General features: G+C 35.3%; 2 protein-coding genes across 3 annotated transcripts in view; one reads left to right on the top strand and one right to left on the bottom strand.

Moving 5' to 3' along the window:
• The window catches only part of LOC136028222 (uncharacterized), a 208,269-nt gene that overhangs the window by 103,766 nt on the left and 83,216 nt on the right, over nt 1-21,287 (top strand). The gene's annotated exons all lie outside the window — the stretch shown is intronic.
• LOC136028221 (tumor necrosis factor receptor superfamily member 16-like) overlaps nt 1-21,287 on the bottom strand; it is a 118,265-nt gene that overhangs the window by 80,320 nt on the left and 16,658 nt on the right. Inside the window, exon 1 of one of the 2 annotated variants that reach the window (XM_065705941.1) lies at nt 6,233-6,361. The exons of the other annotated variant lie outside the window; for it this stretch is intronic. Within the exon in view, the coding sequence (XP_065562013.1) occupies nt 6,233-6,301 (69 nt within the window). The 5' untranslated portion in view covers nt 6,302-6,361. Of the gene's footprint in view, nt 1-6,232; nt 6,362-21,287 lie in introns of those variants that run through there. 2 annotated transcript variants of the gene reach the window in all.

Consider the following 21,287-nt stretch of genomic DNA (forward strand, 5'->3'; position numbering starts at 1 on the left):
TTAATCTGTAAAAACCATACCTATCCATATTGACCTTTCTTTTATTGTAACACTAGAAAGTGGATCCAACTTTCCCTAAGACTAATTCTTTGATATTACAATCATTCAAACAAGAACCTAACACTATTCTTAGGTAGTTTCTTTAAAAAAAAACACCCCGGACCATGGAGGTTCTCTTTCAAGATTAATCTTTAAAAACAAAGTTTTTATGATGAAAGTAAAGAGCGAAGTTGTAACTTAAAACAACCCAAAATAACTACTTCGTGGTTGGTGCAACATATTTTTGAAAAAAAATGTTTGGAACGAACTTGGTTGCTATATTTCTCTATATTTGTAGATTTCGGAAAACTAGCGATTTACTGAAACACTAAACCGACGCAACAATCCAGAAAAAGAAACAAGAAAATCCTTAACTGACCCGCAGAAAATAAAACGGTAATTCATAAAGCTCTCAATTGTCTTTTGCCGGTCATGAAATCGACAAATTTTGCAACACGATTTTAACTCTCTAAAAAGCTCAAGAAAGCTTAGTTTTCAGTAAAACCCTTGTTTTTCAGGATTCTGCAAATATGGGGAAATATCAATAATCAGTTTGTTTGAAACAGATTTTTTTTTTTCAAAAATATGTTGCAAAACCAAGGAGCGGCAATTTTTGTAAGATTCAACTACGCTCTTTATTTTCACCGGAAAAGCTTTTTTTTAAAGTTAATTTTCTTGCGTTTGTAGGGTTTAAAAACATTGAAGTAAAGTACTTTTTGTTTCGATGTGACACCATTTTCGCAGGATTTTCAGGCTCTTTTTTTTTAATTCCAGTAAATTCGTTTTCAAAATAACATTTTACTGATAAGTTTAACCGAAATAACAGTCACTATTCCTGAATTAGCTACAAACTGCAAGTTTTTCTCACTAGACAGTTTTTCCGAACATATTTTGAACTTTTAGTTGTTGTCAAGACGAATTTATAAAAAGTACGTAAATATAAAACTAAACTTTTAAAAAAGACCATGAACAGTGCTCTATGATGCTGCAGTAGCCAACCAGTTCTGTTTTTAGACGATTTGTCAAAAATATTAAGGGGACAGGGAGATGAAATATACAAGAGGAAGGAGTGTAAACCTCAGACTTAGAGTTTATCAACCATACAGATTATGATAGAAACCTTTTATATTGTTTCCAGCATTTCGATTGCAGAAATGACAAAATGCATTTTTTGGGTGATAATGACACTTTAGGATGGAATTATAATGTCAAATTTATAGAAAAGCAAGTAGATATAGAATTAGTTTTTAAATGAGCCCTTAAACAGCTCTCTATGGTGTTCCGGCCTTCTAGTTCTGTCAGTAAGAAGACCATTTTTGAGTAACATTAAGGGGACTGGGAGGTGGAAATAGAAAAAAAGGGATCTTAAACCTCAGGATTAGAAGTTTCAACCATGGACACCGTTATACTACCATTTTCATTCTTATCAGCCTTTCTATCCCAGAAATGGCACCGAAAGTGCAAAATTGAGTGCCATATGCGACTTTATGTATCCTTATCAGGTTATATCTATAAAAAGCGATTAGATATAAGAATTAGCTTTTAAATGAGCCCTTAGACAGCTTTCTATGATGTTCCAGTGTCCCGCCCAGGGGCACTGGAGCACTTTTCCCTTCGATCCAGCACCATTTTCGAGGAGCTTCAGGCTCTTTCGAAATTCCTTTAAATTTGTATTCAAAATAACTGAAATAATAGTTATCATTCTTAAGTCCGCAACAAATAGCTATTTTTTTCCGCTAGACAGTTGTTTTAAAGCACATTTTTTAACTTTCGGTTACTATGAGCCGTGTTTTACCCTTTACTAGGGTGCAGCTGCCGCTTCAGCCATGATTACCGTATCTACCATTTTTACGGATATTACTACATAGGCAAGTGAAGCTGTCCACTTGATCGATCTTCATCCCCTCTTCACCTTTATTTACTCCTGGTTTTAGCGACTTAGCTTTTTTAACATTAATTTTTGTTTATAAGTTAATCTTCTTAACATTTAACTTTTGTAGGTGAAAAACAATGCAGTAAATTGATTTCGTTTTGGAATGTTTTCATCTTATCCGAGATTAATAGCTCACCAGCAAAATTGAATGTATTTTAAAAGCTTAGCGTCGTTTTTATTCTCGACATAAGTGCGCTTCTACCGATGATATTGCAATTTAATAGCTCAATGCGCTTCAATTTAATAGAAGATAATTAGCGAGGGACGCTATAGCTAATTACTGCAGTATTCTTGGATATGAATGCACAAAAACTTGATTTTTAACCTTTCAATCAGATTATATGTACGTTTACTATTGCTAGAATGCTCGGACTCCAGATGTTAAAATTTAGTTTTTGCAAAGCAAAGCTTCATTGAGATTAAATAAAAAAATAGTTTTTTAACTGAAAGTAAGGAGCGACATTAAAACTTGAAACAAACAGAAATTGTTCCGTATATGAATGAGGGCTGTCGCATCCTCAAAACCACGCTCTTTACGCTAAATCTTTTTATTATTTTAAAAAGTAGAGTTGTGAGAAAGAGTCAAACTTTAGCGTAAAGAGGAGGGCGTTGAGGATGGGACAGCCCCTTTCATATATGGAATAATTTCTGTTCGTTTTAAGTTTTAATGTCGCTCCTTGCTTTCAGTAAAAAAAAACTTGTTTTGTTTTAATTTAATTTCTGAACGTACTTGAATTAATGCAGGTTTTGATTTTGGCTGACCGTACATGAATAATAAAAAAAAATGCATATTAATTTTACTTTTTTGGCTAAATGGCCTTCTCAAAGTTCTGATTGGACGATTTTGAGAAAAAGGGGCAGGGGGCTAGTTGCCCTGCAATTTTTTTGGTTACTTAAAAAGGCCACTAGAACTTTTGATTTTATTTACGAGCGTTTTTATTAGTAATAAATATACGTAACTTACAAATTAACTGACGTAACGAACTTCAATACTCGTATATTTTTATTACGTCTATGAGGAGGTTCGCCCCCAAGTCAATATTTCGCCCTTTACACTAAAGTTCCAATTTTGTTCCAATTCTTGAAGAATGATTCCTGAATCACTAAGATCGTTTAATTAGAATAAATAGCTGTTTTGAGATTACTAAAAATACTTCAGCGTAAAGAGCAAGGTATTGAGGAGGGGATGAACGCCCTCATATATATAATAATTTCTGTTCGTTTTAAGTATTAATGTTGCTTCTTACTTTCAGTTGAAATTTTTTTTTTTTTATATTTAATTTCTCATTTTTTTTAAATGTGCTGGAAAATCCTGCGCCCCCTACATTTAAATTATCTTCCCCCACGATAAATTCCTCCATGGAGAGATCCTCCCACGTAAACTTTTATCCCCGACCCCCCTCCCATCACCACCAGAAAAAATTTCCCCTGAATATGTCGGAATACTTCCCAATAAACAATACTATATGTAAACAATGGGCAAAGTTCATAACTTGCAGCCCTTCCCTCCGGGACTGTAGGGGATCAAGTCGTCCTCAAAGACATAGTTATTAGATTTTTCAGCTATGCTGAACAAAATGGCTATCTCAAAATTTTGATCTGGTGACTTCGGGAAAAAATGAGCATGGGAGCGGGCCTAGTTACCATCCAATTTTTTTTGGTCACCTAAAAAGGGAACTAGAACTATAAATTTTTATTTGAATGAGCCCTCTCACTGAATTCTAGGACTACTGGGTCAATACGACGACACCCGGGAGAAAAAAAAACAACAAAAAAAAATACACAAAAAAAAACAAATAAACACGCCTCCGTGATCTTTCTTCTGGCACAAAATTCAAAGTTCCAAATTTACGCAGATAGGAGCTTGAAACCTCTACAGTAGGGTTTTCGGATACACTGGATCTGATGGTGTGATTTTCATGAAGATTCTATGATTTATGGGGTGTTTCCTCCTTTTTCGAAAATAGGGCAAATTTTCTCAGGCTTGTAACTTTTAGTGGGTAAGGTTAAACTTGATGAAACTTATACATTTAAAATCACCATAAAAATCCGATACTTTTGATGTATCTATTGGTATCAAAATTCCGTTTTTTAGAGTCACGGTTACTATTGAGCCGGGTCGCTCCTTACTACAGCTCGTTACCACGAAATATTTGATATACAGGGTCAGGCTCAGATTTTGATTACGCGGAAGGGGTCAAGCCATTTCGCAGGGAGTAAACTATGAAAATGATCTTTTTGATTCCTACATAGTCAAAACGTGATTTTATTTATAGAACCTTCACAGTCCAGGGGATGGATTCACTCAGAAAAACCCCCTCCCGGGAAGAAAATTACATCCGGTTAAAAAGATATCTATACCAGCTAGCGAAAGTCTAAACACTACAAATTATATGCTCCTACCGTTCTGCATGCGCTTAGTCCACTGTATATTTTTTTTAGGATTTAAACAAGAAAAAATACACAGACTCACACACACACACATTATATATATATATATATATATATATATATATATATATATATATATATATATATATATATATATATATATATATATATATATATATATAAGGTAAAGAATACGGCATTAGACTTTACAGTCCCTACCGGCGGTGCTGATATCCGTTTCTTCGAAGTGCAATGGGGGTTGGGGGCCAACCATCCTGTGATTTCGCACACCCTTCCTGTTTACCTTCCCCAGGTATCCATTTAGAGCTGGGTCGACTCTGGCTGAGCTTACAGAGTCATGCCACTGACCCCCGTCCCAAAATAAATAATTGGGTACAATAGGATTCGGACCCTCACCCTCTCAGACAAAGGATCCTGAATCCAGCGCACCAATCCACTCGGCCAGGACGGCTCTGATAATTTCCGAGAACAGATTTACTACTACAATCTTCACAACCACTTTTAGCAAAGCTCCTCTCCAAGGACGAGATAATGACATAACTATTTTCAATATTAATTTTAAACATTCGAAAATACATAAAGATAAAGTTTATTTTTTCCTTAGCTTTCTACCAAAACAAGAACATAACAATAACATTCGCAGAAAAATTAGAATTCTTTGTCTAACTAGTCATCTTCTTCTCTGAAATGTTGGCTACAATAAAAATCTATTTGAAAGTACTATTGATGGAAATTTTTCATTTAGCCGCGTCAAGAATACCGCGACAATTACTCGTGACCATCGTAACTTTTTTGTTGTGCCCATGAATCCGATAAATATATTTTAGAGGGCTCTCTTCGGAGGGAAGGTTAAAAAAAAGCAAAAAAATAGGGTAACTATAAGAACAATACAGGAGATCAAAAGAATCAGAAGGACCGTCCTCCCCCCGACTTACGAGCCGGAATTTGAGGCAACATGTATAAATATTTGCTAGATTTGAAGAGAAATACGACGTACACCTTTTATCAATATATTTTTCATAAACCCAATGGATTGTTAACAGTTTATCTAACACAGTCTAAGCAACCGACGTGGCTCAAAACTAAACTTGTTGCCAATCTCGTATGGCTGAGGGGAGGGGCAACGCTTCACAAGGGAAAATACAAATTCTAAAAGAGACAAAAATATAGAAAACGGGTTGTTTGAGATAATGAAAAAAACTGAAAAATATGATTCATTTTGGCAATTCAAAATATGTTACATTAAAACAATCGGCACTTACATAATATCCCGACCACACTGTTTTTCTTGATGTGTTTAAAACCTGTATCTCTGTATACACTCGGAGATGATCAGCCTGAGTGAGATACACTACTAAGCAGGTATATTTTAGGAAAATATCTAATATATAGAGTTGGTTAGGTATTTAATATAACACGTTCTGGGCTGGCTGGTTTCCAAAACTATCTGTTGTACTTTTTATAATTTTGTAACTAGAGTAGGCTATAATATTTTCATCATATTTTGGAATACTTCATTATGATTAACCTAACGTCACTTCTTGAGTGTGGTCGGGATAATACGTAAGAACCAAACATTCTTTTTCATTGTTTTTCTATAACTGAGAAAAAAAGAGTCACTCCATGTTCGGTAAAAAAAAAAAAAAAAAAACAACAAAAAAACAAGAACAACAAAGGACACTTCGAAGTATCTTAAGACCCAAATGGTATATTAGATCGTGAAGTGGAAAAATTGATCTAGCCATCAAGTTTACAAAAGTATTAAAATAATCAAATACAGAAATCACATTAGACCTTTAGAAAAACCTTTCCACTCCTTTGAAATTCTTGAAAGAATATTCTCCTTACCAAGAAAAATTCCAACAAATATATAAAACGTTGAATTTTATTTTTATTCATCATAATAATCATGAACATGCCCACGTTGGTATCGCTTATCCAAAGGCAAAATCCACACTGAGTATTGCCATTAAAAATTCACTGAGCTTTTATAAAGCCGCCGTGCTCGGTTGTGCACTCTAGAGTTGCGCGTAATTAGTATACTTAGAAAAAGTTAAAATGGTCACTAAGCGGTAGATACATAACGCCTTAAAAATAAATTGCTACTTTTTGCATGATTTAATGTGGCTTAAATGCGACAAACACCATCTGTATTTGTGTCCCCCCCCCCTCGAAGTCTTCAAACAAGCGTTTTATAGAGGCCGTCAAAAATTCTAAAAAACGGAATTTTGATACCAATAGCTACATCAAAAGAATCGCATTTTAATGCTAATTTTAAATATATAAGTTTCATCAACTTTAATCTTACCCATCAACAGTTACGAGCCTGAGAAAATTTGCCTCATTCTAAGAAATAGGGGGAAAACACCCCTTAAAAGTCATAGAATCTTATCAAAAATCACATTATCAGATTCAGCGTATAAGAGAACCCAATTGTAGAAGCTTCAGAATTTTTTATTTTTTGCCAGAAGGCAGATCACGGTTGCGTGTTTTTTCTTTGTTTTTTTTCCAGGGGTGATCGTATCGACCCAGTGGTCCTACAATCTTGCAAGAGGGCTTATTCTAATGGAAATGACAAGTTCTAGTTCCCCTTTTAAGTAATCGAAAAAATTGGAGGGCACCTAGGCCCCCTCCAAACGGTATTTTTTCCCAAAGTCACCGGATCAAAATTTTGATATAGCCATTTTATCCAGCGTAGTCGAAAAAAACTTATAACTATGTCTTTGAGGACGACTTACTCCCCCACAGTCCCCGTGGGAGGGGCTACAAGTTACAAACTTATGACCGGTGCTTGCATATAGTAAGTAATGGTTATTTGGAAGTGTACAGACGTTTTCAGGGGGACTTCTTGGTTGGGGGGTTGAGAAGAGGGGGATATATTGACGGAAGTTTCCTTGGAGGAGTTAGTCATGGGGGAAGAAAATTTCCATGAAGGGAGTGCAGGAAATTCTGGCATTATTAAAAAAAACAATGAAAAAATAAATATGAAAAAGATTTTTCAAGTCAAAGTAAGGAGCAGCATTAAAACTTAAAACGAAGAAAAATTTTTACGCATATGATGGGCTCACCTCCTCCTAATACCCCACTCCTTACGCTAAAGTATTTTTAGTAATTTCAACTGTTTATTCTATAGCTTTTGTGATTTAGGGGTCATTCTTAAGAAATTGGGACAAAAGTTAAGCTTTAGTTTAAAGAGCGAGGTACTGACGAGGGGGTGAACCCCCTCATATACGTAATATATATAAAAATAAGTTGTTTGTTTGTGTGTTGATTGACGTCATGTTTGTGTGTCGACTGACGTCATTATAAGGATTGAGCATTATGCCGTCATGAAGTTGTTTGTCGACTCACGTCATGTTTGTCGACTGACGAAATTACAGACCGGGACACAAATGACCAACGGGACATCTATATATATATAAAAAAAATTGTTTGTTTGTGTCTTGACTGACGTCATGTTTGTGTGTCGACTGACGTCATTATAAGGATTGAACATTATGCCGTCATGAAGTTGTTTGTCGACTCACGTCATGTTTGTCGACTGACGAAATTACAGACCAGGACACCGGGACACAAATGACGATCGGGACACAGGGAATATAAATGACGACCGGGACACTCAAAGAGAAATTACAGACTGGGACACCGGGACACAAATAACGACCGGGACACAGGGAATATAAATGACGACCGGGACACAGGGACACAACTACAACGGGGACGCCGGGGGCACAGGGGGAATATATAAATGACGACCGGGACACAGGGAATGTTCGATTAGCAATCACCATCAACAAAGATCAAGGGCAATCATTAGAATAATGAGGTATAGATCTGAATACGGATTGTTTTTCCCATGGACAACCGGGACACACATGACGACCGGGACACAGGGAATATAAATGACGACCGGGACAGTCAAAGAGAAATTACAGACCGGGACACCGGGACACAGGGAATATAAATGACGACCGGGGCACCCAAAGAGAAATTACAGACTGGGACGCCGGGACACAAATGACGACCGGGACACAGGGAATATAAATGACGACCGGGACAAAGGGACACAACTACAAAGGGAATCTGAAACACCTAGTTGGTGGGTGCGCTTCGCCCAACAAGCCCCCCCCCCACGCGCGTAAGTCGTTACGAGCCATATTAGTTACGCTCCATTGTAGTTGTGTCCCTGTGTTCCACCTGTGAATAAAGATAGACATATATATGTTTTTAACTGCGTAAAACTTGCGAATATACAACATTCTTCGCTGTCCCATTGTCTGTGCATATAATTAGATTGTCAGGTTCACCGACTATTGAACATGGAACATATAATGGTCCATGGGAAAAAAAATCCGTATTCCGATGCATACCGCATTTTTCTAATGATTGCCCTTGAGCTTTGTTGATGGTGATTGCTAATCGAATATTCCCTGTGTCCCCGTCGTCGTTTATATATACCCCCTAAAAAAACGCCTGTTTTCATGTTGTTCTTGTGATTCCTCGGCACGCTTTCTTTTCTTACTTTCTCTATTAGCCGCAAGCCTTTTGGCATTAACTCTTTGAGCAGCTTCCTCGGCTGTTTCTTCTGCCATTGTAGGATTTATACTGAAATTTCCCCCCTTATATACTTATAATGAGGTGATATACAAAGCCTTATATACTTATAATGACGTCATATGCAGACAAACACACAAACATACAACTTATTTTTATACATATAGAAGATGTGTCTGGTGTAGGAATAGAACGTGAGACCAGAAATTCCCTACGGTAAGAGAACAATGTATTACCCATCTGAACCAACAAGTCAACGTAATTATGATGTTATTAGGAGTACATGGTAAGCTAGGTTTCATGCACTTGCTATGCCATTGAATTGTATGTGTTTTTACATCACATATCATCTTTATTTTGAAAACACCCTTCCCTACAAGCCACCCTTGAACTTTTTAATTCAACCCGCAGAATATTTTTGAGCCTGGACCTTTAGGGGACGGTAAAGAGCAATACCAAAACTAAAAAGCACATGAACACTGCCTTCGGATGGTTTACTAGCTTATCCCTTCAGGCGAATCTTAATTTCTTTTTATTCTGAACGTTTCGATTTTTTGGGGACTTAGTATTATTATAGGCTTAGAATTGGTTCCTTTGGAGTGTCGTAAAAATTCAACTCTTATGACGGTCTATATGCGAATCCAGAGGTAATAGCACCCAAAGAGAAAGCAAGTCTGAAACTAATAATTTATGACGAGGGGATTTTCTAACTTATGGTAATGGTATCACATTACCTGTTAATATATCCTATTGCCATGTTTCTGGTAATGGCATTCAATGGAGGGTAAAAAGAAGAAAAGAATACTCCTCTACCAATGTCATAAACCATATCTTGTCCAAGTGCCAGGACTGTTACCAGTGGAATAATAATATGGTAATAAACAAAGAAATCTTAGAAAAAATAAAAAGGACATTGGATGATAATATCACCAGGGAATTAGAGACAATTCAATAAAACATCAGTGAACGTTAATGGTATCATTGGTACTTTACAAATAGATACCATCACTGAAGAGAATAACGGCAATGATGATTTGTGTGATGAGCTTTTTGGTGCAACCATGTTAAAAGTTGTGCATGACCCTGAAATAAAATAAGAGCCATATTAAGGTTAAACATGACGAATTGTTTTTTGGAGTGGATTCAAAACATTCAAATTTTTATGATGGTAATAATAACGTTTGGAAATGATGGCATGACCGATTCTATCAACATATGTGTTCGCCTTTAACCGAAAAAATAATGAGCACCATACACATAGCACTTTCATTTCTTATTTCAAAAATATCGATCGAATCTTGTTAAGAAAAAAAGTGTTTCTTTGTCTTAAAAAATAGTATCCTTAACAAATAAAGGAAACAAAAACACGATGTAAAATAACAATTTTTATTACAATAATGACGCATAAAATATTACACCTTATTAATATCTTTGAATAAAAAGTCCTTAGTAACAACGGGTTATGTTATGGTTAGTAACAACGGCTTATGTTATGTTCCATATATAACATCCTCTCGTTTAAGAGCAGTACGTTTTTCTTGTAATAATAAAGGTTGAGAGGCACATGTTGGTCGCTACAGACGAATATTATTATAGGTTGACTATAGCTTCTTGATTCCATGTATGGCTCACAAATATCACAGCCTCCAGATAATGAAGATGGTTTCGCTTGAATGTTTCCCACATCAACTCATAAGAAAAGGACATGTTTCGAATTGCCTTCTATGTTCCTCTGTAGGCTCATCCCCCTTTTCCCAGTTTCCGACCGCACCTGAACAAAAAGCAAACTGAGCCTCATCACTGTGTCCATTAAAATGGAATCCAACTCTTTAAACTTTTTTGGTATCAATGAAATCGTTTGACCACCTTCCATAGAACGTCCTTAGTCTAACATCCTCTCGTTCAGGAGCAGTACGGTCGTCTTATGACAGTAAGGTCTGAGAGGTATATCTCGATGGTTTCAGGCAAAAATTAATATAATTTTCAATATAGCTTCTTGATCCCATACATCTTTTTGAAGTGTCTCCATGTGTGTTTTGGATTGTCTCCTATGTTCCATATATTTCAGGATGTAGTACACCCCTTGTGAGCCTGGTAGTAGTATTGTGTCTGACTAAATTTTGATAACTTTCCACTTAATATGTCTCTAACTCTAAAAAGAACCAAGTCCATCTCTCTCTCAGACTTTGGTAAAAACCCTATCCATCTAATGCAGACTCTAGTACTTTAATTTTGAACCTGATAGTAGTGTCTGGGTCTGAAAATTCCTTTTCCTGCATCTCTAACTTTTGAACAGACATTGTAGTGATGGGGTTGCTAGCGTACATAAAAAAATATTGGAAGCTTAACAAAGTATTTCAATGAAATATTTTTTTTATAAATAATGTCACCCACAATACTACATGATATTATTATCATTATAAACAATTTCAATGTCTCGAATCCATTCCAAAAAATAATTCATCCATCATAATTTATCTTGACAAGGCAGTTATTTCATTTCGGAGGTCATACACAACTTTTAACCTGGTTGCATCTACGAACTCATCACACATTTCATCATTGCTAATATTCTGTTCAATGATGGTATCTGTTGGTAAAATACCAATGATACTATTAACGTTTACCGATGGTTTTCTTTTCGTTGAACTGTCTTTAACTTCCTTTATGATATTATCCGCTAATGTCATTTTTATTTTACTTGCGATTTCATTGTGCATCACAACACTGTTTTTACACACGTAACAGTTTTGACATGTAGACAGGATATGGTTTATAGTATCTGTAGAGCATTAGGCCCTTCTTTTGCCTTTTTCGGTTGAATACTAATACCAGAAAGAGGGTGATAGTATCTATCAATAGGTAACATGTTACCAGAACCATAAGCTAGAAGCTTCCCCTCGTCATGAACTATTAGTTTCACGTTCGCATTCTCTTTGACTGATATCAACTCTGGAAATGTTACTCTTGCATACCCACCGTCATAAGAGTTAAATTTTTTCGATACTTCGAAGGAGTCTAATCTCTCGCTGTCATGATAACGCACGTAAACATTTCCAATAGTCTTAGCACTAGCACTTGTTTCATAGTTTAAATATTTATTCTTGTCAACATTCAATGCTACGACAACTTAATCTTGAACACACACTTTCTTGAAATATTTCATCTTGACTTGTGGCCTGTCGATGACCAGCCACAGAGTGCCACAGTGGCAGTCGCATAGAAAAAATCTTGTTCGCCAATAATTACGTAATGATTTTCATCAAACGGGCATGCATTGCACAAGCGACTTCTCTATCCAGTAATTTTATAAAACACTCCTGGAGATCAATGCACTTTTGAAATACCTGATAAGATTTTAAAAATATCAGGCATGATTTACTATCATTTCATATTCCAAAAAATACCATTAAAAGTCATATTTTGATGAAAATATTAGATGTTTTGAATAATACATTTCAGTTTTTACTATTTTTGATTTTTATTTGTTTTATTCTTTTATTTTTTGTTTTTTTATTTTTATTCTTTTTTTGTTTTTTGTTATTTGTTCTTAACTTATTTTTTGTGTCATCACCATGCATATGTTGATAGAATCGGTTCTGCCATCATTGCCAAACGTTATTATTACCATCATAAAAATTTGAATGTTTTGAATCCACTCCAAAAAACAATTCGTCAGGTTTAATCTTAATATGGCTCTTATTTTATTTCAGGGTCATGCACAACTTTTAACATGGTTGCACCAACAAGCTTATCACACAAATCATCATTGCCGTTATTCTCTTCAGTGATGGTATCTATTTGTAAAGTACCAATGGTACCATTAACGTTCACTGATGTTTTATTGAATTGTCTTTAATCCCCAGGTGATATTATCATCCAATGTCCTTTTTATTTTTCCTAATATTTCTTTGTTAATTACCATATTATTATTCCACTGGTAACAATCCCGGCACTTGGGCAAGATATGGTTTATGACATTGGTAGAAGAGTATTCTTTTCTTCTTTTTACCCTCCATCGAACGCCATTACCAGAAACATGGCAATAGGATATATCAACAGGTAATGTTATACCATTACCATAAGTTAGAAAATCCCCTCGTCATAAATTATTAGTTTCAGACTTGTTTTCTCTTTGGGTGCTATTACCTCTGGATTCGCATATGGACCGTCATAATATTTGAATTTTTTCGACACTCCAAAGGAATCAATTCTAAGCCAAAAATAGTACCAAGCCCCCAAAAAATCGAAATGTTCAGAATAAAAAATTAAGATTCGCCTGAAGGGATAAGCTAGTAAACCATCCGAAGGCAGTGTTCATGTCATTGAATGTTTAGCTTCCCCCCTTTCGAAAATTATGCACATTTTCTCAGGCTGGTAGCTTTTGATGGGTAACACTAAACTTAATGGATCATGTATATTTGAAATCAGCATAAAAAGTTAATTCTTTTGATGTATCTATTTATATCAAAATTCCGTTCTTAGAGTGTCGGTTACTATTGAGCCGAGTCGTTTATTTATAGTTTGTTCATGAACTTGTATGATTTTGGGACCTTAACAGGAATTTAGTCTCACCCTTCTCCCAAGCAAATTTTGTGGGATTTATAAATCTAAAAATATATTTTTTTGTAAAAATATATAAACAAATATATTATTAGTTAATTCAAACGCTTAGGCAAAAAATTATACAATTGCATTAACAGAACAAAAGAGCTTATTGGTGAGACTTTCCGTTGGGTAGACGCGGACAAGGCTTTGAAATTTAGCCAAACGCCAAACAAGAACGGGAACGTTCAAGAAAAATATAATCTAGTGATTTTCAACAGAGAGAATGTTGCCTACAGCCACGACTGGATCACTGGGATGTGTTTTATAGGCCATTTACCAAAAGCTCTTGCTTTTTATTTTGAAATATTGCTACTCATTGTCCTTATTACTGTCAAGGTTCTTTTTTTGTATTGTATTTCATAAAGTTAAAGAGCTTAATTCACAAAGACCCACAAAAAACTCCTACTTTCATGGCATTCTAGGTCCTTTGTAAAGCAGGGAACTAGGAATCTTTTCATGCTGTCTTGTCGTGTATGCACAGTGGTAAACACATTATTGTAAGTAATCAGCTTCATAAGAAGTAGATGAAACCTGGGCTGACGTAGTGGACGTTTATCTATTGGCACAAAAAAATTTATTGACCCCACACGTACTGAGGCTCTTATTAGTTTTGTATTTTAGCCTGAATTAAATGACTCTCCAAAGTAAGTAGGGGTTATCAAAGAGCCAAGTAGGTCGTTGGCCTAGAATCCACGGACATATCGGAATTCCAGCCTTGGCTTTATCTCAACCCGAATGTTCCTACAGATTCTATTCCAACCAGGACTAGTCCTAGGAGAACTTCTTCCTTGATAGGCATTCCTGATGACCTTTGGCAGTTCTTGGCCTGTGAGTGGGGGGGGGGTCGGCTCCCCCAGTTTTTTCTGGCATTAAGTTCCTTTTATTTATATTTTACATTCCTAAGGTAACTTACTAAAAAAAACTGTGACACTTGTAGCTTTGACATATCTTGCCCCCTCCTCGTATTTATGAGACCTAAAACTTTTACTGTCCACCACCACTCCTACCCTAACTTCTTAAAACACAATTGTTCATGATTCTATTCCTTTTGTAAGTTGTGCTTCATAATAAATATTTAATATTTAAATATTTAATACGTAAAGATTTAAAATCAAGCTATTCATTGCACGACACTCTGGGTTCAGTAAGGCCCAAGCTAGGAAATATTTTCCTTCCTTAACGCGTTGCCCCTGCAGAGAGGTAACACGTCATTATAAATAATCAGCTTGACCCGAAATGAATGGAACCAGGGCTGTTTTATTGCAGAAGGTTTTAAACGTATTTACCAGGGTGCCTGTAAAGCTTATGGACTATACAAGTACTGACACTGTTGCTAATTTGGCATTTTAAGCTAAATTTAGCGACCCTACAAGGCCATTCCTACAATGAAAGTTCATAGTGCAACTCCCCTTTTAGCGGCTATTTACTACCACAGCAACTCCCATTCTGACTCCTCCTGCCACTGACTCTCCAACCACACCTGCCACTCTTAACCCGACTTCTTGTTTACACATTATTCAACCTCGATTACTCACAACATCACACCTAGCTCCAATCACGACCATTCCAACCATGCAGGACCAGAACTATTGCTACCATTACTTCTCTTACAAATAGCATTTCTACCAAGACTACTCCAATTCAGATACTTTTGCCGCAGCTACTAGCATGACAAATTTTACTGAAAATTTATCGCTATTTATTAATATTAACGACTATTCTAAAGCCTATTAGCAAACATTGCAACTATCAATATATACAAATTTTAATTTGTTTATGAAACAATTATTCTCTGGCGGAACAAAATAAAAAATGTTGTCTTCACACTGCTTCCATGAATTCAATGTTGAAAATTTTGTGAATTGTTTCCAATCCTTGGTTCAGCCCATCGTTGAACAAAGCACCTGTATTTTGTATTCCATGGACAGCTATAATCATTGGCCTATCAACAAAATCAAAGACTTGCCACGTGCGTACTTATCAACAACGTCCAAACGTTTAAAGTCGCCTTCACCTTAATTTAGTAGGAGCAGAACTGACCTTATCACGAAGCAAAACCTTCGCAGTAGTAAAATTGCCCTTGTACGTCCTCAGTAGTTAAAGGCTTATGCAGTGTTGATTCTAGCTTTTTTTTAATTGTTAATTTTAGCCACTACTTTTCAACCTGATACCTTAAATGTAAAATTTGTCCTATGTGGAAGGAATAACAAAAATAGTCAACATTCTTTTGCTAATCGAGCGCATAGAAATTGGAACTTGCCTCCTTCAACTGTTGTTGATGCCGTTAGTATTAACACGTTTATGAGTATCAGTATCAAATCAAGATCACATACCTTTGATTAAATGGTTAACTTACATAATTCAAAGCCTTTGCCCCTGAGGCTATGGGCCTTTTGACATTTTTGAGGGGATTGGTTTGCCCTGTAATTACTGTCGACCCTCAAAAATGATGCTTGGACTTTTAGTTTGTAATCGAATGAGCCTACTCCCAAGTTTCTCAAAGCTCTAATACCACACAAAGTCGCCGAGGGAAAATTTTTAGCCCTTTTCTTGGCATTTGTCAGGCCTCGTTTTAAGGTGGATGATGTTCTTTTTCTATTTTTCCTTCTGCCCTGGGGTCACCTTAACCCAAAGGCTTTAGGATTTAATTTCCGAGCTGATCTGATTTTCCTTTTTTATTCACGTGGGGGGGGGGGACTGTTTGACCTGTTATTTATCGTCATGGATAGGCAGTGTGGTCTTCGAAAATACTTACAAAAATTAGTTTCAAATTCATCCGAGACAAAAAAATTCACAAATTAAAAGGCTCTCCAGCACCCTCCTCCCTCCTGTAACAAAATGTGTGACCCTTTTGATGCACAGAACAATCACTAAAATTTCGAGCTAATCATATAATTTAGGTACTACAAGCCTTTTTTTTCGCTATTAATTAAAAAAAAAAAATGATGACCTTCAACAAAAGTAAAGAGCTAAATAAAACCATACAAGAGCATTAATAAATTTATTCAATAATGCAAGCTTCGAACAAACAGAAATCACTGTCACTTCCTGAATAAGAACCAAAACCAACAGAATTTACAATAAACTAATCAAGTCAAACTTAAAGCGAACAGAAATTACCACGAACGGTTTATGCTAACGCCCTCTATGTTTCTTAAAAGCCAGAGGGCCTTTTGCGGCTCTATTGACAATAATTTATATTTTGAGCTGTGTGTTTTTATTCGTTATTAAAATCAACAACAATATATATATATATATATATATATATATATATATATATATATATATATATATATATATATATATATATATATATGTATATATATATATATATTGAAAATCATATATGCTTACAAATCAGAGCAGTACGACCTGCCCGCTCCCCTACCTCACTAAAGATCTAAACTGCTTGGATGTCATCTGATATTTTGACAGTTCTGACATAGAAACAGTGTGGACGTATTTGGCAAAGACTAACAACAAAAACGAAAGATAATTCCCATAATAGCCAATATTACTGGAAAGAGCTAATGGAAGTAGAATGAGTATTTAATATATAAGAATATTCATTCCTGGAAGTCTCAAAATTATGGACATATTAATATCATAAAAGACAAAATGTTTAAAATATATTTTCCTGTCAGTAAAGGAGAAAATGCCACTCTGACTTTTAGACGGTTTAGAAAGCGTTAGTTCTACGCCAATTTGCGGTAATTCCTGTTCTTTTTAAATTTAATGTGGTTATCCATTGTTATTTCTGCTTTTTTGAGTCTCATTTTTTTATTGATAGGGATTTCTGGTCGTTTTAAGTTTGAATTATTACGTGACTTTATTTCTGCTCGTCTTCGGCTTAATTTGGCTCTTTACTTTTCTCTGAAAAGTTTTTTTCGTGAAAAAGTTTTTCCAATTACTTTCAATTCGTTTGTAATTGACATTATTCACATTTATTGGTTAATAAAAGGAAAGTTTGTAAAGTTTTGTTACAAGTTGCTGCTTAAAAATTAAGATTTGGCTTGCTTTATCAAATTAAGATTTGAAATGGTCACTGCTTTCCATGAAATAATTCTCAGGTAGTACAATTTCTATTCTCCTGAAATAGAGATCAAAGCACTAAGCTATCTAATCAGGAAAGAGGAATGGCCTGCCAGACAGAGGCAGGATACTACCAAAAGGAAGTATCTTATTTATTGAATTCTAAGCCTGTAGAGTATTACAAAAGGGTAAAGCAAATGACAAATGTAGTTCATATTGGGATGGATTTTGGCTATGGTGAGCTGGATAAGATAATTGCATATCGCCTAAGTACTCACCTGGTATTGATTGTTCAGTCACCTCCATCACTCATCTCGGAGGATCTTCTGGCTCTATCTGCAGATTTATTACCCAGTCATGACAATATTGTATTTTCGTTATTGTAAATATTTATTGTATCTGCCGCGTTCTTATAAAAATCAGAAAGATTATCCGAAAGTTTTGTTTATTACTTTTGTTTGTAAAAACTCTATGCTAGATTAGGTGCTGAGGCCTATCAACACTTGGGTCCTTACCTTTGATTAGACTGTATTAATTGTATTGTTTGTGTTATTTTGTCTTTCTTTCCTTAATGTTTTTACTCCGCTTAAATTGTCAAAACAAGCGGGTAACAAATACATTATTATTAATTATTATTATATCCCAAGTTCGGTTCAAATTGAAGAAACTGGAGAGGATCAGTATTACACCAATCGATATTCCTGTTGACCTTAATAAGCCTTTTTTTGAATTTTTGAGCACTCCGTTAACTTTAATATTCAACAGGATTAAGATATCAGGCCAGTACCCACAAAATTGGAAATATGGATTCATAACTCCTATTCGCTAAAAAGAAGCTGCCTATAATTGTACTGATGTGTCTCCTGTTACAGTGACTCCAAACGAATAGCAAGCCAAATCTTAGTTTTTAAGCAAAAACTTGTAAAAAAAAAAAAAGTTTACAAACTTTCCTTTTATTAACCAATAAAAGTAAATAATGTCAATTAAAAACGAATTGAAAGTAATTGAAAAAATTTTTTCACGGAAAAAACTTTTCAAAGAAAAGTAAAGAGCCAAATTAAGCCAAAGACGAGCAGAAATAAAGTCACGTAATAATTCAAACTAAAAACGACTAGAAATCCCTATCAATAAACAAATGAGGCTCAAAACAGCAGAAATTACAATGGATAACCACATTAAACTTAAAACGAACAAAAATTACGTTAAATTGGCGTAGGACTAACGCTTTCTAAACCCTCTAAAAGTCAAAGCGGCAATTTCACCTTTACTGACAGCCAAATATATTGTAAATATTTTGTCTTTTATGATATTAAAATATCCAAAATTGTTGAAACTTCAGGAATGAATATCCATATATACTAAATACTCATTCTACTTTCCTTAGTTCTTTTCAGTAATATTGGCTATTATGGTGATTTTCTATCTTTTTTGTTGTTAGTCTTTGCCAAATACGTCCACACTGTTTCTATGTCAAAACTCTCAAAATATCAGATGACATCCAAGCCTTTTAGATGTTTTGTGAGGTAGGGAAGCGCGCAGGTCGTACTGCTCTGATTTGTAAGCATATATTATTTATATATATATATATATATATATATATATATATATATATATATATATATATATATATATATATATATATATTGTTGTTGTTGTATTGCTGTTGATTTTAATAACGAATAAAAACACACAGCTCAGAATATTAATTATTTTCAGTAAAGCCGCAACAAGTCCTCTGGCTTTTAAAAAACTTAGAGGGCGTTAGCATAACTCCTGTTCGTGGTAATTTTTGTTCGCTTTAAGTTTGACTTGATTTATTCATTGAAATTGTGTTGGTTTGGGGTCTTATTTAGTCAGTGACAGTGATTTCTGCTTTTTTAAAGCTTGCATTATTGAATAAATTTATTTCTGCTCTGTTATGGTTTTATTTAGCTCTTTTGTTTTTTTGAAGAGCCTCTTTTTTTATTTTCTTTTTTTTTAATTAATAGTGGATAAAGAAGGCTTGTAGTATCTAAATTATGTGATTAGCTCGAAATTTTAGGGATTGTTCTTTGGATCAAAAGGATCACACATTTTGTTATAGGAGGGATGAGGGTGCTGGAGAGCCTGGTAATTTGTGAATTTTTTTTTGTCTCGGATGAATTTGAAACTGATTGTTGTAATTATTTTCGAAGACCACACTACCTTTCCATGACGATAAATAACAGTTCCACCCCCCCCCCACCCGAATAAAAAAAAAGAAAAATTAGATCGGCTCGGAACTTACATCCTAAAGCCCTTGGGCTAAGGTAACTCAGGACAGAAGGAAAAATAGAAAAAGAACACCATACCCCTGAAAACGAGGCCTGACAAACGACAAGAAAAGGGCCAAACACTTTTTCCCGGGCAAAATTGTGTGGTATTGGTGATAGGAGAAACTTGGGAGTAGGCTCATTCGATTTCAAATTAAAAGTCCAAGTACCCTTTTTGAGGGTCGACAGTAATTATAGGGCAACTGACCCCCTCCCAAATGTCAAAGGGCCAACAGCATCAGGGGTAAAGGCTTTGAATTATTTAAGATACCCACTTTATCGTAGGTAGGTGATCTTGAGTTGATATTGGTACTCTTAAACGTGTTAGTAATAACGGCATCGACTGGCATCAACAACAGTTGAAGGAGGTAAGTTCCAATTTGTATGCGCTCAATTAGCAAAATAATGTTGACTATTTTTGTTATTCCTTCCACTAGGATTAAATTTTATAGCTAAGGCGTCAGGCTGAAAAATAGTGGCAAAAATTACAAAAAAAAATTACAATAGAACCAACATTGTATAAGCCTTTAATTACTGAGTACGTTCAAGGTCAATTTAGCTCCCGCGAAGATCTTGCTCCTTGATTAGGTCAGTTGTGCTCCTCCATGGAATACAAAACACAAGTGCTATGTTCAACAATGGGCTTAACCAAGGATTGGAAACAATTCGTAAAATTTTCAAGATTGAATTCACGGAAGCAGTGTGAATACTAAAATTATTTGCTTTTTCCGCGAGAGAATAACTGTTTCATAGACAAACTGAAATTTGTACATATTGAGAGTTGCAATGTTAGCTAATAAGCTTAAGAATAGTTGTTAATGATAATAAATGCGATAACTTTTCAGTAAAATTCGTGATGCTAGTAGTTGCGGCAAAAGTATCTGAATTGGAGTAGTCTTGGTAGAAATGCTATTTGTAAGAGAAGTCATTGTAGCAATAGTTCTGGTCCTGCATGGTTGGAATGGTCGTGATTGGGGCTATGCGTGTTGTTGTGAGTAATCGAGGTTGAATAATGGTAAATAAGTAGTTGGGTTAAGACTGGTAGGTGTGGTTGGAGCGTCAGTGACAGGAGGAGTCGGAGTGGGATTTTTTGTGATAATAAGAGACTAAGATAAAAATAGCCACTAAAAAAGGAGTTGTACTATGAGATTTCCTTGTAGGAATGACCTTTTAGGGTCGCTAAATTATGCCTAAAATGCCAAATTAGCAACAGCGTCAGTACTTGTTTAGTCCTTAAGCTTTACAGGCACCCAGGTAAGTTTATTTAGAGTCTGTTGCAATAAAACTGCCCTGGTTCCATTCCTTTCAGGTCAAATATCATTTCGACAGCCAAAAGAGGTTAGAATTTATATTTTCCCTCCTTGTTGTTACGAAATGAAGATTTTGCCTCAAAATTGGCTTCTGTGGTAATACGGACA

This window comes from Artemia franciscana, chromosome 6 (genome assembly GCF_032884065.1).
Source record: "Artemia franciscana chromosome 6, ASM3288406v1, whole genome shotgun sequence".
Taxonomy (NCBI): Eukaryota; Metazoa; Arthropoda; class Branchiopoda; order Anostraca; family Artemiidae; genus Artemia; species Artemia franciscana.